The sequence below is a fragment of the Xyrauchen texanus genome, chromosome 27 (genome assembly GCF_025860055.1).
Source record: "Xyrauchen texanus isolate HMW12.3.18 chromosome 27, RBS_HiC_50CHRs, whole genome shotgun sequence".
Classification (NCBI taxonomy): domain Eukaryota; kingdom Metazoa; phylum Chordata; class Actinopteri; order Cypriniformes; family Catostomidae; genus Xyrauchen; species Xyrauchen texanus.
In genome coordinates, this window is record NC_068302.1 from 27,024,057 (window position 1) to 27,042,802 (window position 18,746).

Consider the following 18,746-nt stretch of genomic DNA (forward strand, 5'->3'; position numbering starts at 1 on the left):
CAAGAAGATGCTAATTTGTTTTTTATACATTTTCCTGTTGAATTTGAAATAAATTAGAAAACATTGGAATGGTTTTGAGAAGTTTCATATTACTACTGTTAAATTAATTTCGCTGAATTGGGCTAATATACGTCAGTCTCTAATCTGACTAATTCTAAAGAACTACAAATACCAGCATCGTTTTCGGTTTAGGAGAGCTGCGCATGCGCAAAGGTCTCAGTTGTCAAACGGTGGTTATGGAGATGAACAGTGCCAGCTGCTGTTGTTGGGTAAACTAACTCATTTAAAATTTATTTTGAATTCTGCCAAATACTGAGCATTGAGTGTATTATAACGGGCTTTTATTCTGAGCAGTATCTGGCTGAATTGGTCGATGTAGATATTTTTTGCTGTTTTGAAAGAGTTTAACGTTCTCGTAAACAGTGTGGTTAGCCAGATTACACTCTTAACGCTAACTACTTAAAATACAAACATTGTTATGATAAACACAATGATATGCAGAAAACCTCTGAAAATAAGCTTTAAATGGAGACTTATCTGTAATTATGACAGGTTGCTCTCAATTTGGCAATTTATTAGAAAATATTGTCTAATCCCTCGCATGGTGTTGAAAACATTAATAAATTACATTGCTATTGTCTAATAACTGTTCTCTTGTAAATAGTTATCTTAAAAATGTTATATTTTGCTTTAGTTCAAGGGTAGTGTGATCCCAGTTTAAAGAATTGAACTAAGCACACCTGAACACAAAACACAGCCTAATGTTCACATGTAAAGGAATGCTGCCCAAATTACAAGTTGTTTCTTTCAGTTTATATATGTTATATTGGAGTTTTGGGCATTATGTCAGTGTGTCAGGAGGAGTGCTTTGTGATATTTCCTTTAGAGTTCTGTCCACATGCCCATCAGAGCTCAGGAACGAGATGCCTCATAAGATAGGCTTCACTGTGATCAGCTGGTCTGGTCATGAAGAAAACTACAATGCCAAAAAGCTAATGGTCCACGCACCCACCATCAATGGCTGGAGATCCACTAGGTTAGTGAATCCTAAATACAAGGTCCAGTATAATCCTGATGTCTGTAACCAGGATAAAAATTTCCATTTTGATTAACATTAACTTGCGGTCAAAGCTTCTCATTTGTATTTAAGGTGTATTCATGGTTTATTTGACCAAAGATCATAATGAAGGCTATTACTCATATTTTTGAATGTGTTACGGGAGAAATTGATAGTACAATTAAACAATTAAACGATGACTCTCCTTTTTAATAAAAAAATATTTTCTGTTCTGAAAATGTACTTTAATGAATATCTAATAATTGGTGCTTAATTTAGCAAAGCATCACTATTATTATTATTGAGGGATGCAAACTACTCACCTTTTCAGCTTAAGTCACCTTTTCTTAAGCTAATTTGCCCAAATTGTTTGGTAAAATGTTCTAAATTTTTCTTATTAAATCACTTGAAAGGGTTACTTTAAGCTTAAACACATAAAGCTTTAAACACAACAAACAAATCAACTGAAAATATACATCTGGAACACCTGCTGTGAATGCGTCCCTCATTCATAATTATTATTATTATTATTGTATATAACACCACTCACATTTTCTTCTGAAAATTTTACTTTGAATATTAATGTTGTCTGTAGGTTCTGTCCATTCCCTCAGGAAATTACTCTGCAGTTGGTGGAGAGATGTCGCATCAGGAAGCTGCAGCTGCTGGCCCATCAGTACATGATCTCGTCCAAGATTGAGTTCCACATTGGAGACAGACTGCCAGAGCCCACCTCACCCCAGCAGGATCAGTGGCTCCACAGACTGGGGTGAGAAAAGGCCTAAACATCCCTGCTCCACTCTGTGGACACTATTAAAGCCTGCACAATGGTCACTAAATGACACTAAATGAGTCCTTATTTAGTATTACGTACTGAAGCAATATGTGTAATGTGTAGTATTTTAGCCAGCTGTCAAAAATCACCCTATTTAATGTTTCAGATGTTCTGAGAAGTGCATATATTTTTTTTAACTGTAACAGTTATGCATTTAATTAACCAAAAAATAAAAATCCTGGATCTGTAATTTTCTTTATTCATTACTTGTGAAGAATATGCTCATGCTGCATTATGTTCAGCTTGCAAATCTTACTTTATTGAATGCGATGTGTTGTCCAGGTATGTGTCTCTCTCAGACAATGAGAAGACCAGTTTCAGAGCGAGAGAGCTGAAATCAGTTCATGTAGATGCAGTGGGGGCTTACCTGAAGCTCACCTTTCACAGAAACCATGCAAATCAGTACAACATCTACAATCAGGTACAAACAGATTCTTATGGGAATTGGGGTTGGTTTGCTTATTTGAATCATGTCTATGTCATGTTTTATTCACCTTCTTTCTTAAATTATAGGTTGCATTGGTGGCCCTAAATATTTTAGGGGACCCTGTGGATGCAAATGATGTTGGCTCATCGGTAAGTGACCGTTTAGGTAATGGAGTGCTACCCCTCAAATCCACCAGGTTGCGATGGTATTCTGTTCCTAATGTTTACTCAGAAGACATAACGAAGAATTTCTGTTAGCTTTATAAATTTTTTCATGAATTGTTATCCCATCCCAAAACTTCACCAAAAGTGAATTTCATACATCCCTAATTATTAAACATAGTTTCAGCTCTAAAATCTGATTGGATGAGCCACATTGGAAGCTGATAAACACACCAAGGACTCCACATTAGTTGGATTCTTCATTAATACTACATTTATTGCTATTTAAAAAAAACAGCCTACACAAATTTGTATTTTATCATATTGCTGTTGCCATCAATTTTGCGTCATGCCTTACTACAAACTTTGACTGAGGTAAAATCATTGTAAGGCACAGCCACTTTTAGATTATTACTTTTTGTGTGTGTGTGTGTGTGTGTGTGTGTGTGTGTGTGTGTGTGTGTGTGTGTGTGTGTGTGTGTGTATATAAAATAATAGTATATATATATATATATATATATACACTGATCAACAACAAAATTAAATCCACCTGCCTAATATTGTGTACGTCCCCCTTGTGCCGCCAAAACTGCGCCAACCCGCATCTCAGAATAGCATTCTATTCTAGAGCCAGCTCATCTGGCACCAACAATCATGCCACGCTCCAAATGACTGAGATCACATTTTTTCCCTATTCTGATTGCTGATGTGAACATTAACTGATGCTCCTGACCCGTATCTGTATGATTTTAAACATTGCGCTGCTGTCACACGATTGGCTGATTAGATAATCGCATTGATGATTGTTGGTGCCAGATGGGCTGGTTTGAGTATTTCTGTAACTGCTGATCTCCTGGGATTTTCATGCACAATAGTCTATAGAATTTACTCCGAATGGTGCCAGAAACGTTCAGTGAGAGGCAGTTCTGTGGATGGAAATGCCTTGTTGATGAGAGAGGTCAACAGAGAATGGCCAGACTGGTTTGAACTGACATAGACTATGGTAACTCAGATAACCACTCTGTACAATTGTAGTGAGAAGAATAGCATCTTAATGTTATTCTGAGATGCGGGTTGGCGATGTAGGGGGACCTACACAATATCAGGCAGGTGGTTTTAATGGTGTGTGTGTGTGTGTGTGTGTGTGTGTGTGTGTGTGTGTGTGTGTGTGTGTGTGTGTGTGTGTGTGTGTGTGTGTGTATACACTTACCTAAAGGATTATTAGGAACACAATACTAACACTGTGTTTGACCCCCTTTCGCCTTCAGAACTGCCTTAATTCTACGTGGCATTGATTCAACAAGGTGCTGAAAGCATTCTTTAGAAATGTTGGCCCATATTTATAGGATAGCATCTTGCAGTTGATGGAGATTTGTGGGATGCACATCCAGGGTACGAAGCTCCTGTTCCACCACATCCCAAAGATGCTCTATTGGGTTGAGATCTGGTGACTGTGGGGGCCATTTTAGTACAGTGAACTCATTGTCATATTCAAGAAACCAATTTGAAATGATTCGAGCTTTGTGACATGGTGCGTTATCCTGCTGGAAGTAGCCATCAAAGGATGGGTACATGGTGGCCATAAAGGGATGGACATGGTCAGAAACAATGCTCAGGTAGGCCGTGGCATTTAAACAATGCCCAATTGGCACTAAGGGGCCTAAAGTGTGCCAAGAAAACATCCCCACACCATTACAACACCACCACCAGCCTGCACAGTGGTAACAAGGCATGATGGATTCATGTTCTCATTCTGTTTACGCCAAATTCTGACTCTACCATCTGAACGTCTCAACAGAAATCGAGACTCATCAGACCAGGCAACATTTTTCCAGTCTTCAACTGTCCAATTTTGGTGAGCTCTTGCAAATTGTAGCCTCTTTTTCCTATTTGTAGTGGAGATGAGTGGTACCTGGTGGGGTCTTCTGCTGTTGTAGCCCATCCGCCTCAAGGTTGTGCGTGTTGTGGCTTCACAAATGCTTTGCTGCATACCTCGGTTGTAACGAGTGGTTATTTCAGGCAAAGTTGCTCTTCTATCAGCTTGAATCAGTCGGCCCATTCTCCTCTGACCTCTAGCATCAACAAGGCATTTTTGCCCACAGGACTGCCGCATACTGGATGTTTTTCCCTTTTCACACCATTCTTTGTAAACCCTAGAAATGGTTGTGCGTGAAAATCCCAGTAACTGAGCAGATTGTGAAATACTCAGACCGGCCCGTCTGGCACCAACAACCATGCCACGCTCAAAATTGCTTAAATCACCTTTCTTTCCCATTCTGATATTCAGTTTGAAGTTCAGGAGATTGTCTTGACCAGGACCACACCCCTAAATGCATTGAAGCATCTGCCATGTGATTGCTTGATAAGATAATTGCATTAATGAGAAATTGAACAGGTGTTCCTAATAATCCTTTAGGTGAGTGTGTATGTATCATATATATATATATATCAATTTTTTTTTTTTTAATTGTATGCCTGTTGCTTGAGTTGTTTTATTTAGCAAATAGATGCAATTGTCAGAAATGTTTCCGACTCTGCATTGGTATCCTCTTTTACATTAACATACCATTTAGCTATAATTCAGCACTATAAGAACACCACAGCCTCAAATCGTATCACTCATCAATATATCCAGTCTCAGCCTCCCCCATATCCCATTCTGTCTTATTTGCCCTCTCTTGCTCTCTCAATCACTCTCTTTCTCCTCTTACACTCACCTTGTCTTCCCCCTGCTTTTTGTTTTCTCTCTCTAGTCCTCTCCAACCTTGCTAACAATCTCTGCATTGTTAATCTCTAATCCCTCTCTCTGTCCAGGCTGGAATCTCTTTGTGTTAGGGCTCTGTCTCTGGTCATAATAACTTGAAATGTTGAAATCAATATTTTTTTAACCTTTTTTTATTGGCCAGTTATTAATTGCCCAAAACATTTGACCAGAGTGATTCACGTAATGTGATGTGTTGTTGTGAGGGCATCGCATTTAGAATTGGTCTGTATAGGCTTGCTAGTGCCCTTGTTTGTTTTCAACAACATCTTTCTTTTCTTTGTTGTTATTCCCCAGCTCAACCGTGTTCAGCTGATTGATCAATATCTTAACAACAGCCAATACAGCTCAGCCTTGGATGGCACATACACAGGGTAAAAACTGAAATGCATTGTTTTTGTGCATGCCTCTCTCTGTTTGCCACATAAACACTTTGTGTATTGTTGTTGTCTTTTAGGCTTTCGAGTTATAAATGTGAATCTATCTCGCCACTTGATGATTTGGCATTCGACATGTATCAGGATCCTGAAGTGGCCCATATCATTCGTCTACTGGACCAGAAAAAACAGGACATGGTTCGGCAGGAGAGATTCGATCTGGCGAAAATACTCAAACAAGCAATTGCAGACTTGCAAAAGGTTTGCCTTCATGACTTTCTTACTTTTCTTTTGGGTCCCTCTTTGTTTTAACGTCTAGTATATTAATGATATGTTAAGATGAGTTATGAATCTGGAGTTCAGGGCAGAGGGAGTTGAAATGTATACACGTGCATTCCAGGAGTGTTGGCTGTTGCGCTCTTTGAGTTATATGGTAATTATAGCCCTGCAGTAATTACTGGCTAAATTAAAAGTTTCCTCTTAAAGACATTAGATCAGTGTTAAACAAGCACTCATTACTCCCATGTTTATTTTGTTTATGTTAAGGTGGGAGAGCGATTGGGGCGGTATGATGTGGAGAAACACAGTGCCATAGAACGAGAGGACTATGACACAGCGAAGCAAAAGAAAGAGGAAATGGATGCTTACAGACTCACAGTCTACCAGCAACTGGAGCTCCACAACCTGCTGGACATCAGTCAGGTATACATCCATCCATCCATCCATATTCCTGCTTTTCATCTATCCATCCATCCGCTTGTTTGCCATTATTCTGTTTTTTTTTTTTTTATCCCTCGACGCCATGAATAAACTCTTGTGTTGTGAGGACCCTAGCTCCAGTAAGATTAGTAATTTGACCTTCATACTTGACCTTCATACAGGTCAAGTGATTGTGCTTGTTCTTCGGAGATCAGTTGCTTAATTCTTACATGTCTGATGACATATATTTATACAAGAGAAAATAAATGGCCAGGACAAAGCATCGTAGTCCCTATTTTTGACTGACTTAACCAGGAGCATGTGCTGTGATCGTCCCCTGTGCTCCGACAAAGCATTATTTGCTCTGTGTGAAGGCTTTTGTTTATACTGTCTGTGTGGGAGAGAAAATCAGCGAGTGAAGATCGTAATCTGTTGAGATTTTTCAGACTTTCATAACACTTCTCTTTCTGCCCCATTTTTCCCTTCACTGGTTTATAATGCTAATTATTCAATATTTTGATAAATATTAATGAAAAATAAAGAATTTGAAATGTGTAATTTTTCTATACTATTTTTATACTGTAGATCCCAAAAATTGTGGAGGTTTTCGATGGTGAATTTCTCTCTCCAAAAGCTGGAATGCAAAAACCCACATCTTGTCCAGAGGACTCACCCAGGAAGAAGAAACAGAATCAAGATGTGAAGGAGACTGATGCGCAGGACACCCCAAAACCAGCTAGCCCTAAACACACAGTTGTTCCAATATCGCTGACTCCTCCACACGTGCCCAAGATTGATGTAAGTCTTGATATAAACTGTAAACTGAGCAAAATTCTAGTTTCAAGACCATTCTCTGCTATAAGCCTCAATTATCTGACATAATGAAAGATTATTTGCCTGGCCAATGCTGTAAACATAATGTAGCTCATCATCACTAGTGAAATAATCCAGCTCCATCTTTACTGACACAAGGCAAGTCTTTGAAGATTTCATATCTGAGCATGTGTGTGGCTTTTTGGGCTTGTCAGGGATTTGCATTAGCCAATGTAGCCCACAGAGGGTTTTATGTTTCAACATTTACTTAAAAGATTTAAAGGTGAAGTGTGTAATTTCTGTGCCCCTGCTGCTCAGGTGGTCCACCCCAAACTCTATAGCGATTGTTAAGACAGAATTTGACTGACCTCTAGACTGCTCAAACAACACCCTGTTTTACATTTCTGTAAGACACAGTTTTTTACAAAAAGTACAAATTAATGCTTACTTTTTAGTTATGATGTATGAGACATTTAATTCTGTGCTGAATGAAGTTTAATTTTTGCACCACTTGTGTCATCAAACTTAACTGCAAAATAATACGGAATACACTCTCCCCAAAGTTGCAGCATTTGTAGAGTAGCCATTTTTGCTGTTTTGGGCTTATTGGGATGCTCAAACATACAGAGTAAAGTTTTAATATCGCCACAGAGCCATATTCTTTAAATTTTGTGGGGAAATAAACCTACGAATGGCTAACTTATAGTTCACTCTTCATTAAGATGGGGTAGGGGAAAGTATGTAAACAGTGTAAAAAGTTACACATTTCAACTTAAACTTGTGTTAAATGACAGTGGATCAGTGTTGTAATAAGAAGAGTGATCATAAAGTTTGTTTGTGTGTGTGTGTGTTTCCACAGATCAGTTCCCTTCCTTATGACGAGAGGCCTCTACCTTCTTTTAGGAAGAGATCGAGTGAGCCTCCGGTCAGTCAGGTCGATGAAATTCCCCCTCTGACAGACTCAACCACCCCACACAGCCCTGGGGTCACAGGACAGCCAGAACCCCTCACAGAGAAAGCCCAGAGAGAGGCCAGTCTGCCTATTGAGATCTATGGAGACAGTCTGGTGAGACACACAGAATATACTGCTTCCAACTGTTTGATTTTGTGCAGTTGGTGATCATTGTACCCTTATTAATTTGAATAAACTGTTTAAAGGTCAAACACAGTAAACAACAGACTATGTCATATCCCTATCCCATTCCCCCTCTCTCCCCTCCGTGTGTGTGTGTGTGTGTGTGTGTGTGTGTGTGTGTGTGTGTGTGTGTGTGTGTGTGTGTGTGTGTGTGTGTGTGTGTGTGTGTGTGTGTGTGTGTGTGTGTGTGTGTGTGTGTGTGTGTGTGTGTGTGTGTGTGTGTGTGTGTGTGTGTGTGTGTGTGTGTGTGTGTAGTGCATGGCTAGCGTTAGAATGGAGCCTTTTATAGAGCTATTAAAGAGGTCCTAAATCTTTTTTTTTTTATATATATACAGCAAGTGATGAACTCATTTCCCATGACCTTTTCAAGGCATCTTTGCAGCTTAATTTTAATAAATGATCTTTTTATGCTGCGTATTGAGGATGTAAATTAAGTCATTCATTGCCACCTCTATTCACAAAAATTGCCTACCGCAATTTAGATTGCACTACTACAGCTGGATGAAAGCAGGTGGTAAAATGTATTTTATTTCAAAAAGATGTTTGTGTACATTTTCTATCGATCATATCAGCTGAAATTCATCAAATAATTATCAAATGATGGAGAAGAGTGTTATAACCTGGCAAATATTAATATGCACGGTGTAGTCAAGTGCATGTTAAAGAGATGATTCAGGTGTCTGGATCATAATAGTCAGTGATGTTTATCAGTCCTGCCAAAGTGTTTTAGATAACGGTGGTCTGCTGCATCCACCGCTATATATTATGCAGAATTGTCCCGCAAGATCGGAATAGCAAATTATGTTCATCAGCAATTTTGTGGCTGTGTTTGTGCTGTTGCCTGATCTGCATAATTCCATTAGTGAATCAGGCACTAAACCAGCTGAGACGGCACATGGAAATGTACGAGGCGCAATTCATTCTTAGCGAATTAGTCTTTTATTTCAAAAGAACAAGGATTTTTCCTTAGTCCAGAAAACCTAGTTTGGAATTATATCAAATTTGCTTTAATTTTTTAACACTTCCCCGAGATCACCATCTATTTGTAAACCATTGTTTACAATCTCTCAGCCCTGGACCAACTCTGATAAAGGTCAAATGGTCAGCTGATGTATACAGTTTATGTGCTGTTTTTGGGAAGTGATTCTCATTTTCAGCTCCTCTTTCTCTTTAAGGTGGCAGGTGCCTATTCAAAGACATGGACCTACAGGGAGGATGCCTTGCTGGGAGTCTACAAGAAATTGTTGGAGGTTTCACCCGGAACCCCAAAAGCAGAACTGCGGAGCATGACGCGAGCAGCTGTATTCCTCTGCAAGAAAGCTCTCACCGATAAAGTTTCATCCGTATGAGATCTCTATTCTTTTTTTTACCCAGTCTCTCTTTCTGTCTGTATCGTCCCCTTCTTTCTCTCTCTTTGTCTCTTTAGTTTTTTTTCTCTCTCCCTCTAATTTCTCTCATGTTCCCTTCTTTTCAGTTTCATTTCAGGCCAAAGACAGAATGGCACCATCAGTGGGGCTGATAGTTTTGAGTGTTTAGCAGGTGTCGTGTTCTGTCTAGTATTGTGGTTTATCTGTAGAAGTGATACAGCTACAAATGAAGGATAAAGCCCGGCTTATCTCTCCCATGAGTAAACGCAGTCATGGGTTCCATGGAAATTATGAGAGGACTGACTTTTTTTTTTTTAACAGTGAGCTTCCAGGAGTAGACTCCAGTGGGTCTGTAGAATGATGATTATTCATCATTTGCTGCACAGTAAAACACTTGTGTAATGTCCAAGGTCTAGTTTAGAGTTTAGTTTAAAAGGGGCAATGCATTGAGTTCTCTTTTAAAAATTAATCTTACTGTTAATGACATGACTCTTAATTATTATAGTAACTCCTATCCCAACATCAAAGTATATCATCATGTATAATTAGTGGCTAGAGTATATGCATAATATTGACTGTATAGACTTCAAAAGTGAATAGTTTAACAACAAAATTAACTCTTACATAACCACAATAAATCTCAATAATGCTTTGCAGTTGATCTCTCTCTGCCTCTCAGGCTTTCTTATAGGGCATCTATTTTTGTGGCCATGATGTGACAGCTGTGTCTTTATTGTGTTGTCACTCTTTAGATTAATCACACAGTGAAAGTCTGTGGCCTCAGTGTTGCATCTATAAACTCTTTTAAATGTTTGTTCTGAGAGTCTGAGCAATGTGCTCACTCCTGGATACATTCCAGAGACTAAACTCTTCCCAACGTTATTTAGCTAAACAAACACAGCACAGCATTTAACTGTGTGTTTTAGCTGACCACTTGACGATCGAGCACCATGTGTTGCAGGTTTTGTCCGGATTCTTATACAGTTTATTACATCTTAAAATTGGAAAAATTTCCACATATGATATAAGTAAAGGGACAATATTCATACATACATTTTTAATCAATTAGTTTGTTTGAAAATTAATTCACATTACTTTGGTTTGATAATCATTTGTATTGGGTAAACAGATTCTTATTTGAAGAAAAAGATCATAAGCACTACGGACCCAACTCTCATATGCCAACACTCATATAAAAAAAAATTATTAGAGGAATTGTATCCTCTTATTGAAACAACTAATATTTATACAAATGGGAAACGTGTTTAAATAAATCACAGCATGTGACACAAAAAATATGTACTGTATGTGAATGTGTGTGTTTATATATATATATATATATATATATATTTGTATATGGTCTGTTTGTGTCCTGTCTCAGGTGTTTCAGGCATCCCTTAAACTGCTTCGGATGATTCTGAGTGAGTTTATTCCTGCCCATCAGCTGGGCAGATCTGAGATCAGTCACTGTGTGGAACAGACTTTGAATAATCTGCTCTTTAGGACTGGAGACTCTGCCCTGAGACTTAGAACACTGGCCATCACCTTCATACAGGTTTGTGCAGGCTTTCCTGTCCTGAAAATCTTTTTCAAAAAAGTGTTGGAATACACAGCTGTAGATTGAACACCCAATGCAACAACAAACCCTGTAGGCTGTTGAAATGTATGGGTGATTCTTCAGTTAGGGTTAGTGTACTACAGTACTTGAAATTTTGAAAAATGAAACCCATTTAAACTATTTTTCATCTATGTTTAAACATTTATCCCGGAATAAGAGTGATCATGGCCTTGATCAATCACAATTGGATTTTGGAGTAATGTGTAATAGTGTGGATTTTTTTAAACACTTATTTTATGCAGTATTTACTCAAATTTGCATTAACTTTAATAAAATAAAACGTGAAAACAAAAGTGTTGTCAACCCATTGACAAATGTATCGATTTTGGAACCGACACAAGGGAATGTTAACACTTCTGTTAATCAGTCAGGAAAATTGCAAAATGGCCAAATATTGGCTGATTAATCGGCCTGACCAGTACATTCGACTATCGATATACATGATATCCAAATTAATGAATTTATTTTTGTTGGAAATATCAATTGTTCGCTAAAATGCTTTGTGTGATTGCAATGGCAACAATATTGGGCATAGTGAGTCTTTGTTACAAAAAATTATTGTACACATACTGTACTTTCCAAATAAATTGAAAAGTTTACAGGTAAATACCAAGGAAATTGGACTGAGAAGTTCCTGTAATTGAAGAGTCTCTTATATACTACTGTCAGTCAGGCGACACTAAAACAACTCTTCAAAGGCATTCTGTGATGTCGTAAATGTCTGAGAATCTTTACTGACAGTTGGGATTGAAGACTGACTTGAAGGTACTTTAAATGTGCTGGGAAGCCCATAGACATGCACTCAAGTATGAAAGCATGCCTGAAATTTTTATTTTGCAGTAATTCTTATGTCAAATTTCCTCATTTCAGTCTTTTTCATCAGATAAAATTTCATAAACATACCTGTTCTGACAACACCATAAATTATAATGACTGTTTCCTCATTCCATGCTTTTACAGCGGCTTATGCATTATCATGGTATAACAACCTCACTATCAACATGGTCCCTTTTCTTTAAATAGATCAAATATATGGGTTCCAGTAAAGCACTTTCAACAGAATTGAATGGGGTCAGTCCATAAATATTAAAATACTGACTGTTTCAAAAGTATAGCTTGACGACATAAATAATATGCTCGTTAATATGATTTTAGTGTGATAAATTCACTTTCTAACTTTTTCTTTGTCAAGTTATATCCAATATTACATGTTCATTGCAAAACCCTAAAACGGCAATATAAACAACTTTAAAGCTCAAATGATAAGAGTTTTAACGTGAGAATTAATGTAAGAAAAATTACATTAAATTACAAAAATTATAAGCTTCACATTTCTGCCTTTTTAAGCTACACAATTTTGCCCATATTCACTGCCATTGTAAGTGCCTCACTGTCTGTAACCTCGATTTTTGTTTAAAGAAAAGGAGGGATGAGTTTAAATTATTTTGTGGTAATCAACATTATTTCAGGAAAGCTGTTGATTTAAGCTTAACTTGTTTTAAACCTGGAACAAACCAGTTGCCTGTAGAATTTTTACCCACTTATGCTCTGTCAAAACAATGAAAATGCTGCCAATGTGGTTGCTAGACTTGTTGTTCAGGAAAAAAACCCTGTGATCATGTGAGGCAATGCTGAGCTATTTCATAATACAGTGAGGAAAATAAGTATTTGAACACCCTGCTATTTTGCAAGTTCTCCCACTTAGAAATCATGGAGGGGTCTGAAATTGTCATCGTAGGTGCATGTCCACTTTGAGAGACATAATCTAAAAAAAAAATCCAGAAATCACAATGTATGATTTTTTAACTATTTATTTGTATGATACAGCTGCAAATAAGTATTTGAACACCTGAGAAAATCAATGTTAATATTTGGTACAGTAGCCTTTGTTTGCAATTACAGAGGTCAAACGCTTCCTGTAGTTTTTCACCAGGTTTGCACACACTTCAGGAGGGATTTTGGCCCACTCCTCCACACAGATCTTCTCTAGATCAGTCAGGTTTCTGGGCTGTCGCTGAGAAACACAGAGTTTGAGCTCCCTCCAAAGATTCTCTATTGGGTTTAGTTCTGGAGACTGGCTAGGCCACGCCAGAACCTTGATATGCTTCTTACAGAGCCACTCCTTGGTTATCCTGGCTGTGCGCTTCAGGTCATTGTCATGTTGGAAGACCCAGCCTCAACCCATCTTCAATGCTCTAACTGAGGGAAGGAGGTTGTTCCCCAAAATCTCGCAATACATGGCCCCGGTCATCCTCTCCTTAATACAGTGCAGTCGCCCTGTCCCATGTGCAGAAAAACACCCCCAAAGCATGATGCTAGGGATGGTACTCATCATTCTTCTTCCTCCAAACACGGTTAGTGGAATTATGACCAAAAAGTTCTATTTTGGTCTCATCTGACCACATGACTTTCTCCCATGACTCCTCTGGATCATCCAAATGGTCATTGGCAAACTTAAGACGGGCCTTGACATGTGCTGGTTTAAGCAGGGGAACCTTCCGTGCCATGCATGATTTCAAACCATGATGTCTTAGTGTATTACCAACAGTAACCTTGGAAACGGTGGTCCCAGCTCTTTTCAGGTCATTGACCAGCTCCTCCCGTGTAGTTCTGGGCTGATTTCTCACCTTTCTTAGGATCATTGAGACCCCACGAGGTGAGATCTTGCATGGAGCCCCAGTCTGAGGGAGATTGACAGTCATGTTTAGCTTCTTCCATTTTCTAATGATTGCTCCAACAGTGGACCTTTTTTCACCAAGCTGCTTGGCAATTTCCCCGTAGCCCTTTCCAGCCTTGTGGAGGTGTACAATTTTCCAAAGACAAAAGTCTCTAGTGTCTTTGGACAGCTCTTTGGTCTTGGCCATGTTAGTAGTTGGATTCTTACTGATTGTATGGGGTGGACAGGTGTCTTTATGCAGCTAACGACCTCAAACAGGTGCATCTAATTTAGGATAATAAATGGAGTGGAGGTGGACATTTTAAAGGCAGACTAACAGGTCTTTGAGGGTCAGAATTCTAGCTGATAGACAGGTGTTCAAATACTTATTTGCAGCTGTATCATACAAATAAATAGTTAAAAAATCATACATTGTGATTTCTGGATTTTTTTTAGATTATGTCTCTCACAGTGGACATGCACCTACGATGACAATTTCAGACCCCTCCATGATTTCCAAGTGGGAGAACTTGCAAAATAGCAGGGTGTTCAAATACTTATTTTCCTCACTGTATGTAATGGTCATCACATTTAGTAGGCTGTCTGATCATTTATTGTTCATTGTTAAGATCAGCAGGGTTCACATTCCAATCTATTATGTGATTATGAGTTCTCTGTAAATCTCATGTTCTACAATTCCTAGTATACATGGGAATGTTTTGTTGATTAAAAAGGATGATTATTATTTTTTTTTTTATCACTTTCTTAGGATCGTTTTACAATTTACAGTCCAAGGTGCTTTGTTCACCTGGCAACATAATGCATTATTCTAATATGACCACAATAAATGGTCCAAAATGATAATAAATCTTAATGATGACCACTTATCCATAATTCTCAAAGCTTTCCTGTTAAAATTATTTTGTTCCACACAAGTTTTCCAGAGGTGTTGGTTGTTGATAGGAAGCCTGTTACTTTGTCAGCATTGTGGTGGAGGGCAAGGGTCAACTCCTGGCTTCACCCTCAGTACTGATGTACCTTGTGAGCTAAAGCAGCAGTTTCATACAAGGATGTCTCTTGTAAATATAAAGGAAATGTAAAAGCTGGTTTTGTGTTTTAAACATGGACTAAAAACAAAAGGTTTTAATTTTGGCTTGTTCTGAACAAACTTTTTTTTTTCTGGTTCCAGTGTTCTGCTGCCTCCATTCCAGTTAGAAACTGGTTAGAAAGAAATTAAAGAATGGTTATCACATCTCTCAAGAATCAAATGGACCTTGCCTGGAAAAGCACTCTCAAAATAAGGGATTTGCCTTGACCAAAATATATGATAGTAATTTTCTTTTCTTTATCGGGGAATTATCAGCATAGAAATCATAACAAGCAAAGTATACAGTAGGCTATATAAAATAATGTATTTTCAATATATCTATTCTTAATATTAAAAATATCATAAATATTAAACCTGTCATTATTATTTAATAAATATTTCATTATTTTATTTGTTTTAATTACAGATCTGCTTCTCAGTCAGAACCTGGCAGCATCAAATCTTGTGTGATGCAGCAGTTTCCTTCAGTATCATGTTCAACTAAAATGAGAGAAGCCTAATTATTTGGACAACAGGAATTTCTGTAATAAACCTTCATTCCTGTTTTTTATTACCTTTTGAGGTCATCTATATGAGCTGACACTTTTAGGAGATACATATTTAAAATGTAAAGTCATTCTCTTCTGTGAAAACGGATCAATTAAATTAATGACTTTGCTTGCAATAAACAGATGTCCAATCAAATGCCCTTTAGAACGAGTATGTCCCTCCTCCAATACCATTTTTAACTGACTAGAAAGTAGCAAATCATGGTTTCATGAGTTGACTATAATGAAACTAAAGCCTATTAGTATTTTTTTATTTATTTTTTTAAAGGAGATGAGATCTCGGATATGTCCCACCTACAAACTTTCTGTTTCAGTAAGAAATACGTTAACACAGGAAATGGATTGCGTTCATCCAACAAATTCACAGTATATTTAATTGTATTTATTTTCTTTTTTTGTTGTTGCAGGAAATGGCTTTAATTAATGAGGTGAGATCTCTGCAAAATGTGCCTTTGGAAATTGTCAGACCCATTCAAAGCAATCTACCTATTAGGCTGGCACTTAGCAGACTGGAACTGTTGGAAAAGCTTCTAGAACAGCTGGGCACCAAAGACTCTGGCTTCACACTCGACAACGTCATGCGGGTACTGACCAACTTCTCATCTCTTTGAGATGATCTTACTCAGAATGGGTGTCAACCCACTCTAAACTTCAAACTTTCTGGTTGTCTGAGCAAAGAAGGTTTTAAGTCTTTAAGCAAACGCTTTAAGATACAGTAGCCTATAGGACATGAAATGGCTGGTAAGATTTATATAACCACATGAATCGCATTGATTGTTGCAATCTGAGGCAACACACTGAATAGCATAAGCTGCCAGTTTGTGCTGTGACTATTTAGCAGAAAGCTGCGGTTTGTAGTTGGATGTACTGTATGTGCAAACCTAGAATGTACTTGAGCCTTTAAGACCACACACACAAAATATTTGAGATTTGAAATTCATGAAGACTCTATTTGGCCAAAATATCATCTGACAGGGTCTGAAGTTAAATTTGTTTCTCACAGCTATCATTAAGATTCCTGAGGGATTCATTAGACTAAAACAAGGCAGCCTTTGTATGAGAGTGGCTCTAGCTGATCCTGTGTAACGTCTGTTACTTGAAGGTGGCACAAGGGCTGGTTGGGCTGCCAACTCAAAGCCACAAAGTCTAAGAGTTTCACAGTGTTGCATATCCATGGTACAGTTTATACAAATTATCTGTCCCAGCACTGCTACTTCAGTTGCAGAAAGCTGTTCATTCCTTTCAGGGTCTCAGACAGAGTTTGCTCTTTTTATTTAGTTTTTCTTTTGGCATCTGTGTAGCTTGAAGAATGTTTGCAGGACAAACCATCAGCCCTGCTGCAACAGAGACTGTCACAATTAACTGAAATGTGTGAGGTTTGTCTCTGCTTTCCTATTGGGCTTTGATGTATTAAGACAACAGCATCTATTGGTTTTTATCTCAGCTTGGATGGTTCAGTTTAATTCATCACAACTGGGTCTCATGAGTCTAATTCTTTCCTCCACATGGTAATGCAACAGCTGTTTGTGTTTAGTTACTTTTACATTTCTGGAACTTTTGAAAATCTGGTTTACGAGTATATATCTGGAAAAAGATTGCTGGAAAATAAATCATGCAGACAGGATATTTAAGGTTTTGTGCACCAAAAAATGTTGTCTTCATTTACGCACCCTCATGTAATTCCAAAATGGTATTTATTTTATTCCATAGAACATGAAAGGAGGAATTTAGAAAAATGTCCCCACAGCTTTTCCGTACAACAAAAGCATATAGTGACAATGTCCAAAAAGTACAAAAATATTCAAATCTTGCATGATGTGTCTTGTAAGGTGTTTTTCCTTAGTTTTATGTTTGGAGTGACATGAGTGAGTAAATGTTGACATTTTCATTTCTGGTTGAACTAGTCCTTTAGAAGACATTTTTGCTACAATAACAAATGGGCCTTTCTTTTAGTTTTGCCCTATTGAATGGTGATTTCTCACAAAATGGTTGCTATAGGTTACACACAACAATGGCTGCTAAATGTCTTCTGCCTGCTGTGGTTTCTTGGGAGATGATTTGGGCTTCAGGGCACAGCATAGAGGCAACTGGGTTTCCTTTAATTAAAATGAGAGTGGATCTAGAGCCTGGGGAAACATGAATGGGATCTGTGTATGGGGCGAGAGAAAAAAGCAAGAACGTGAGACATCTGACATTTTTTTTTTTTTTATACTGACTGGAGTTTATATACAGACTTTTTCTCACATCAAACAGCAAATAGAGGGAATTGTATTTTTTTTACATTTCAAAATTAACTTTTTATTTTCTTTCTCTTAATGTTTTTTTTTTTTTTTTAATCTAGTCATCTCTATTTTTAATATCACTAGATATATAACTAGTTGTAGTAGTATTATACAATACTAGGATATATTATTAATTAATTATGTTTGTGTATGATGTATGTGTGTTTTTTTTTGTATTTATTTTTTTAGTTTTTGACAGTTGGGTTGGAGCACAGCGCTGCCTCAGTGCGATTACTCTCGGTGCGAGTTGTCCAGGCCATGTTCCGTCTTCATGGTAAAGCGGTTCTACATTATCTTCCTCCCAATGACAGCAGCACATGTAAAAACGTCCTCTACAAGAACCTGTTTGACTCCCTTTCGAAGTTGGATGGAAATACCATTGACACACAGGTAAAACTGGTTTGGAGAGCTTAGTCAGACTCGTGCGTCATAATCAAAATTTTGGGAACATTTCTTTTTGTGTAGGGTTAAAGAATGTTGGAATATCACTTTGGAAAATCATCAGTTTAGAATGTGGTAAAACTTTGGAGAGGCCATCGATTAACATAACCACTGTTACTTTGGCTGTAATGACGCCATGCCAGTCAGGATGACATAAAGGGTTTCAGGGAATAGCCAACATTACTGTACTGTTCCACAATCCACTCTCTTACTCCCTTTCTCCAGAAGCCAAAAAAGGGAGCAGAACAGGAAGAAGGCGAGCGAGAGAAAGAGGAAATCAGGAGCTTACAGGAGCAGCTTGCAGTACTGAAGGAGATCAGTGTAGGTTTGCGTTTTTACACAAACACAATAAGAGAACAGATGTAGCCAAACATATTATAACATGGTGTTGGCAGCGTTGATGTGAATGGCAGAGTTCCACTCTTCAGTCAAAAGCACAAAGCCGTTTCGGTCATTAATGA

General features: G+C 37.9%; 1 protein-coding gene across 2 annotated transcripts in view; it reads left to right on the forward strand.

Moving 5' to 3' along the window:
* Positions 1-236: 236 nt before the first annotated feature.
* Positions 237-18,746, forward strand: part of cep104 (centrosomal protein 104) — a 43,380-nt gene continuing 24,870 nt past the window's right edge. For both annotated transcript variants that reach the window (XM_052094738.1, XM_052094739.1), the window contains exons 1-15: positions 237-269; positions 887-1,036; positions 1,653-1,826; positions 2,175-2,313; positions 2,406-2,468; positions 5,539-5,615; positions 5,699-5,879; positions 6,165-6,320; positions 6,903-7,115; positions 7,990-8,196; positions 9,441-9,608; positions 11,014-11,187; positions 15,970-16,146; positions 18,034-18,234; positions 18,511-18,606. In XM_052094738.1, the coding sequence (XP_051950698.1) occupies positions 924-1,036; positions 1,653-1,826; positions 2,175-2,313; positions 2,406-2,468; positions 5,539-5,615; positions 5,699-5,879; positions 6,165-6,320; positions 6,903-7,115; positions 7,990-8,196; positions 9,441-9,608; positions 11,014-11,187; positions 15,970-16,146; positions 18,034-18,234; positions 18,511-18,606 (2,139 nt within the window). In that variant the 5' untranslated portion in view covers positions 237-269; positions 887-923. The remainder of the gene's footprint in view (positions 270-886; positions 1,037-1,652; positions 1,827-2,174; positions 2,314-2,405; positions 2,469-5,538; positions 5,616-5,698; positions 5,880-6,164; positions 6,321-6,902; positions 7,116-7,989; positions 8,197-9,440; positions 9,609-11,013; positions 11,188-15,969; positions 16,147-18,033; positions 18,235-18,510; positions 18,607-18,746) is intronic.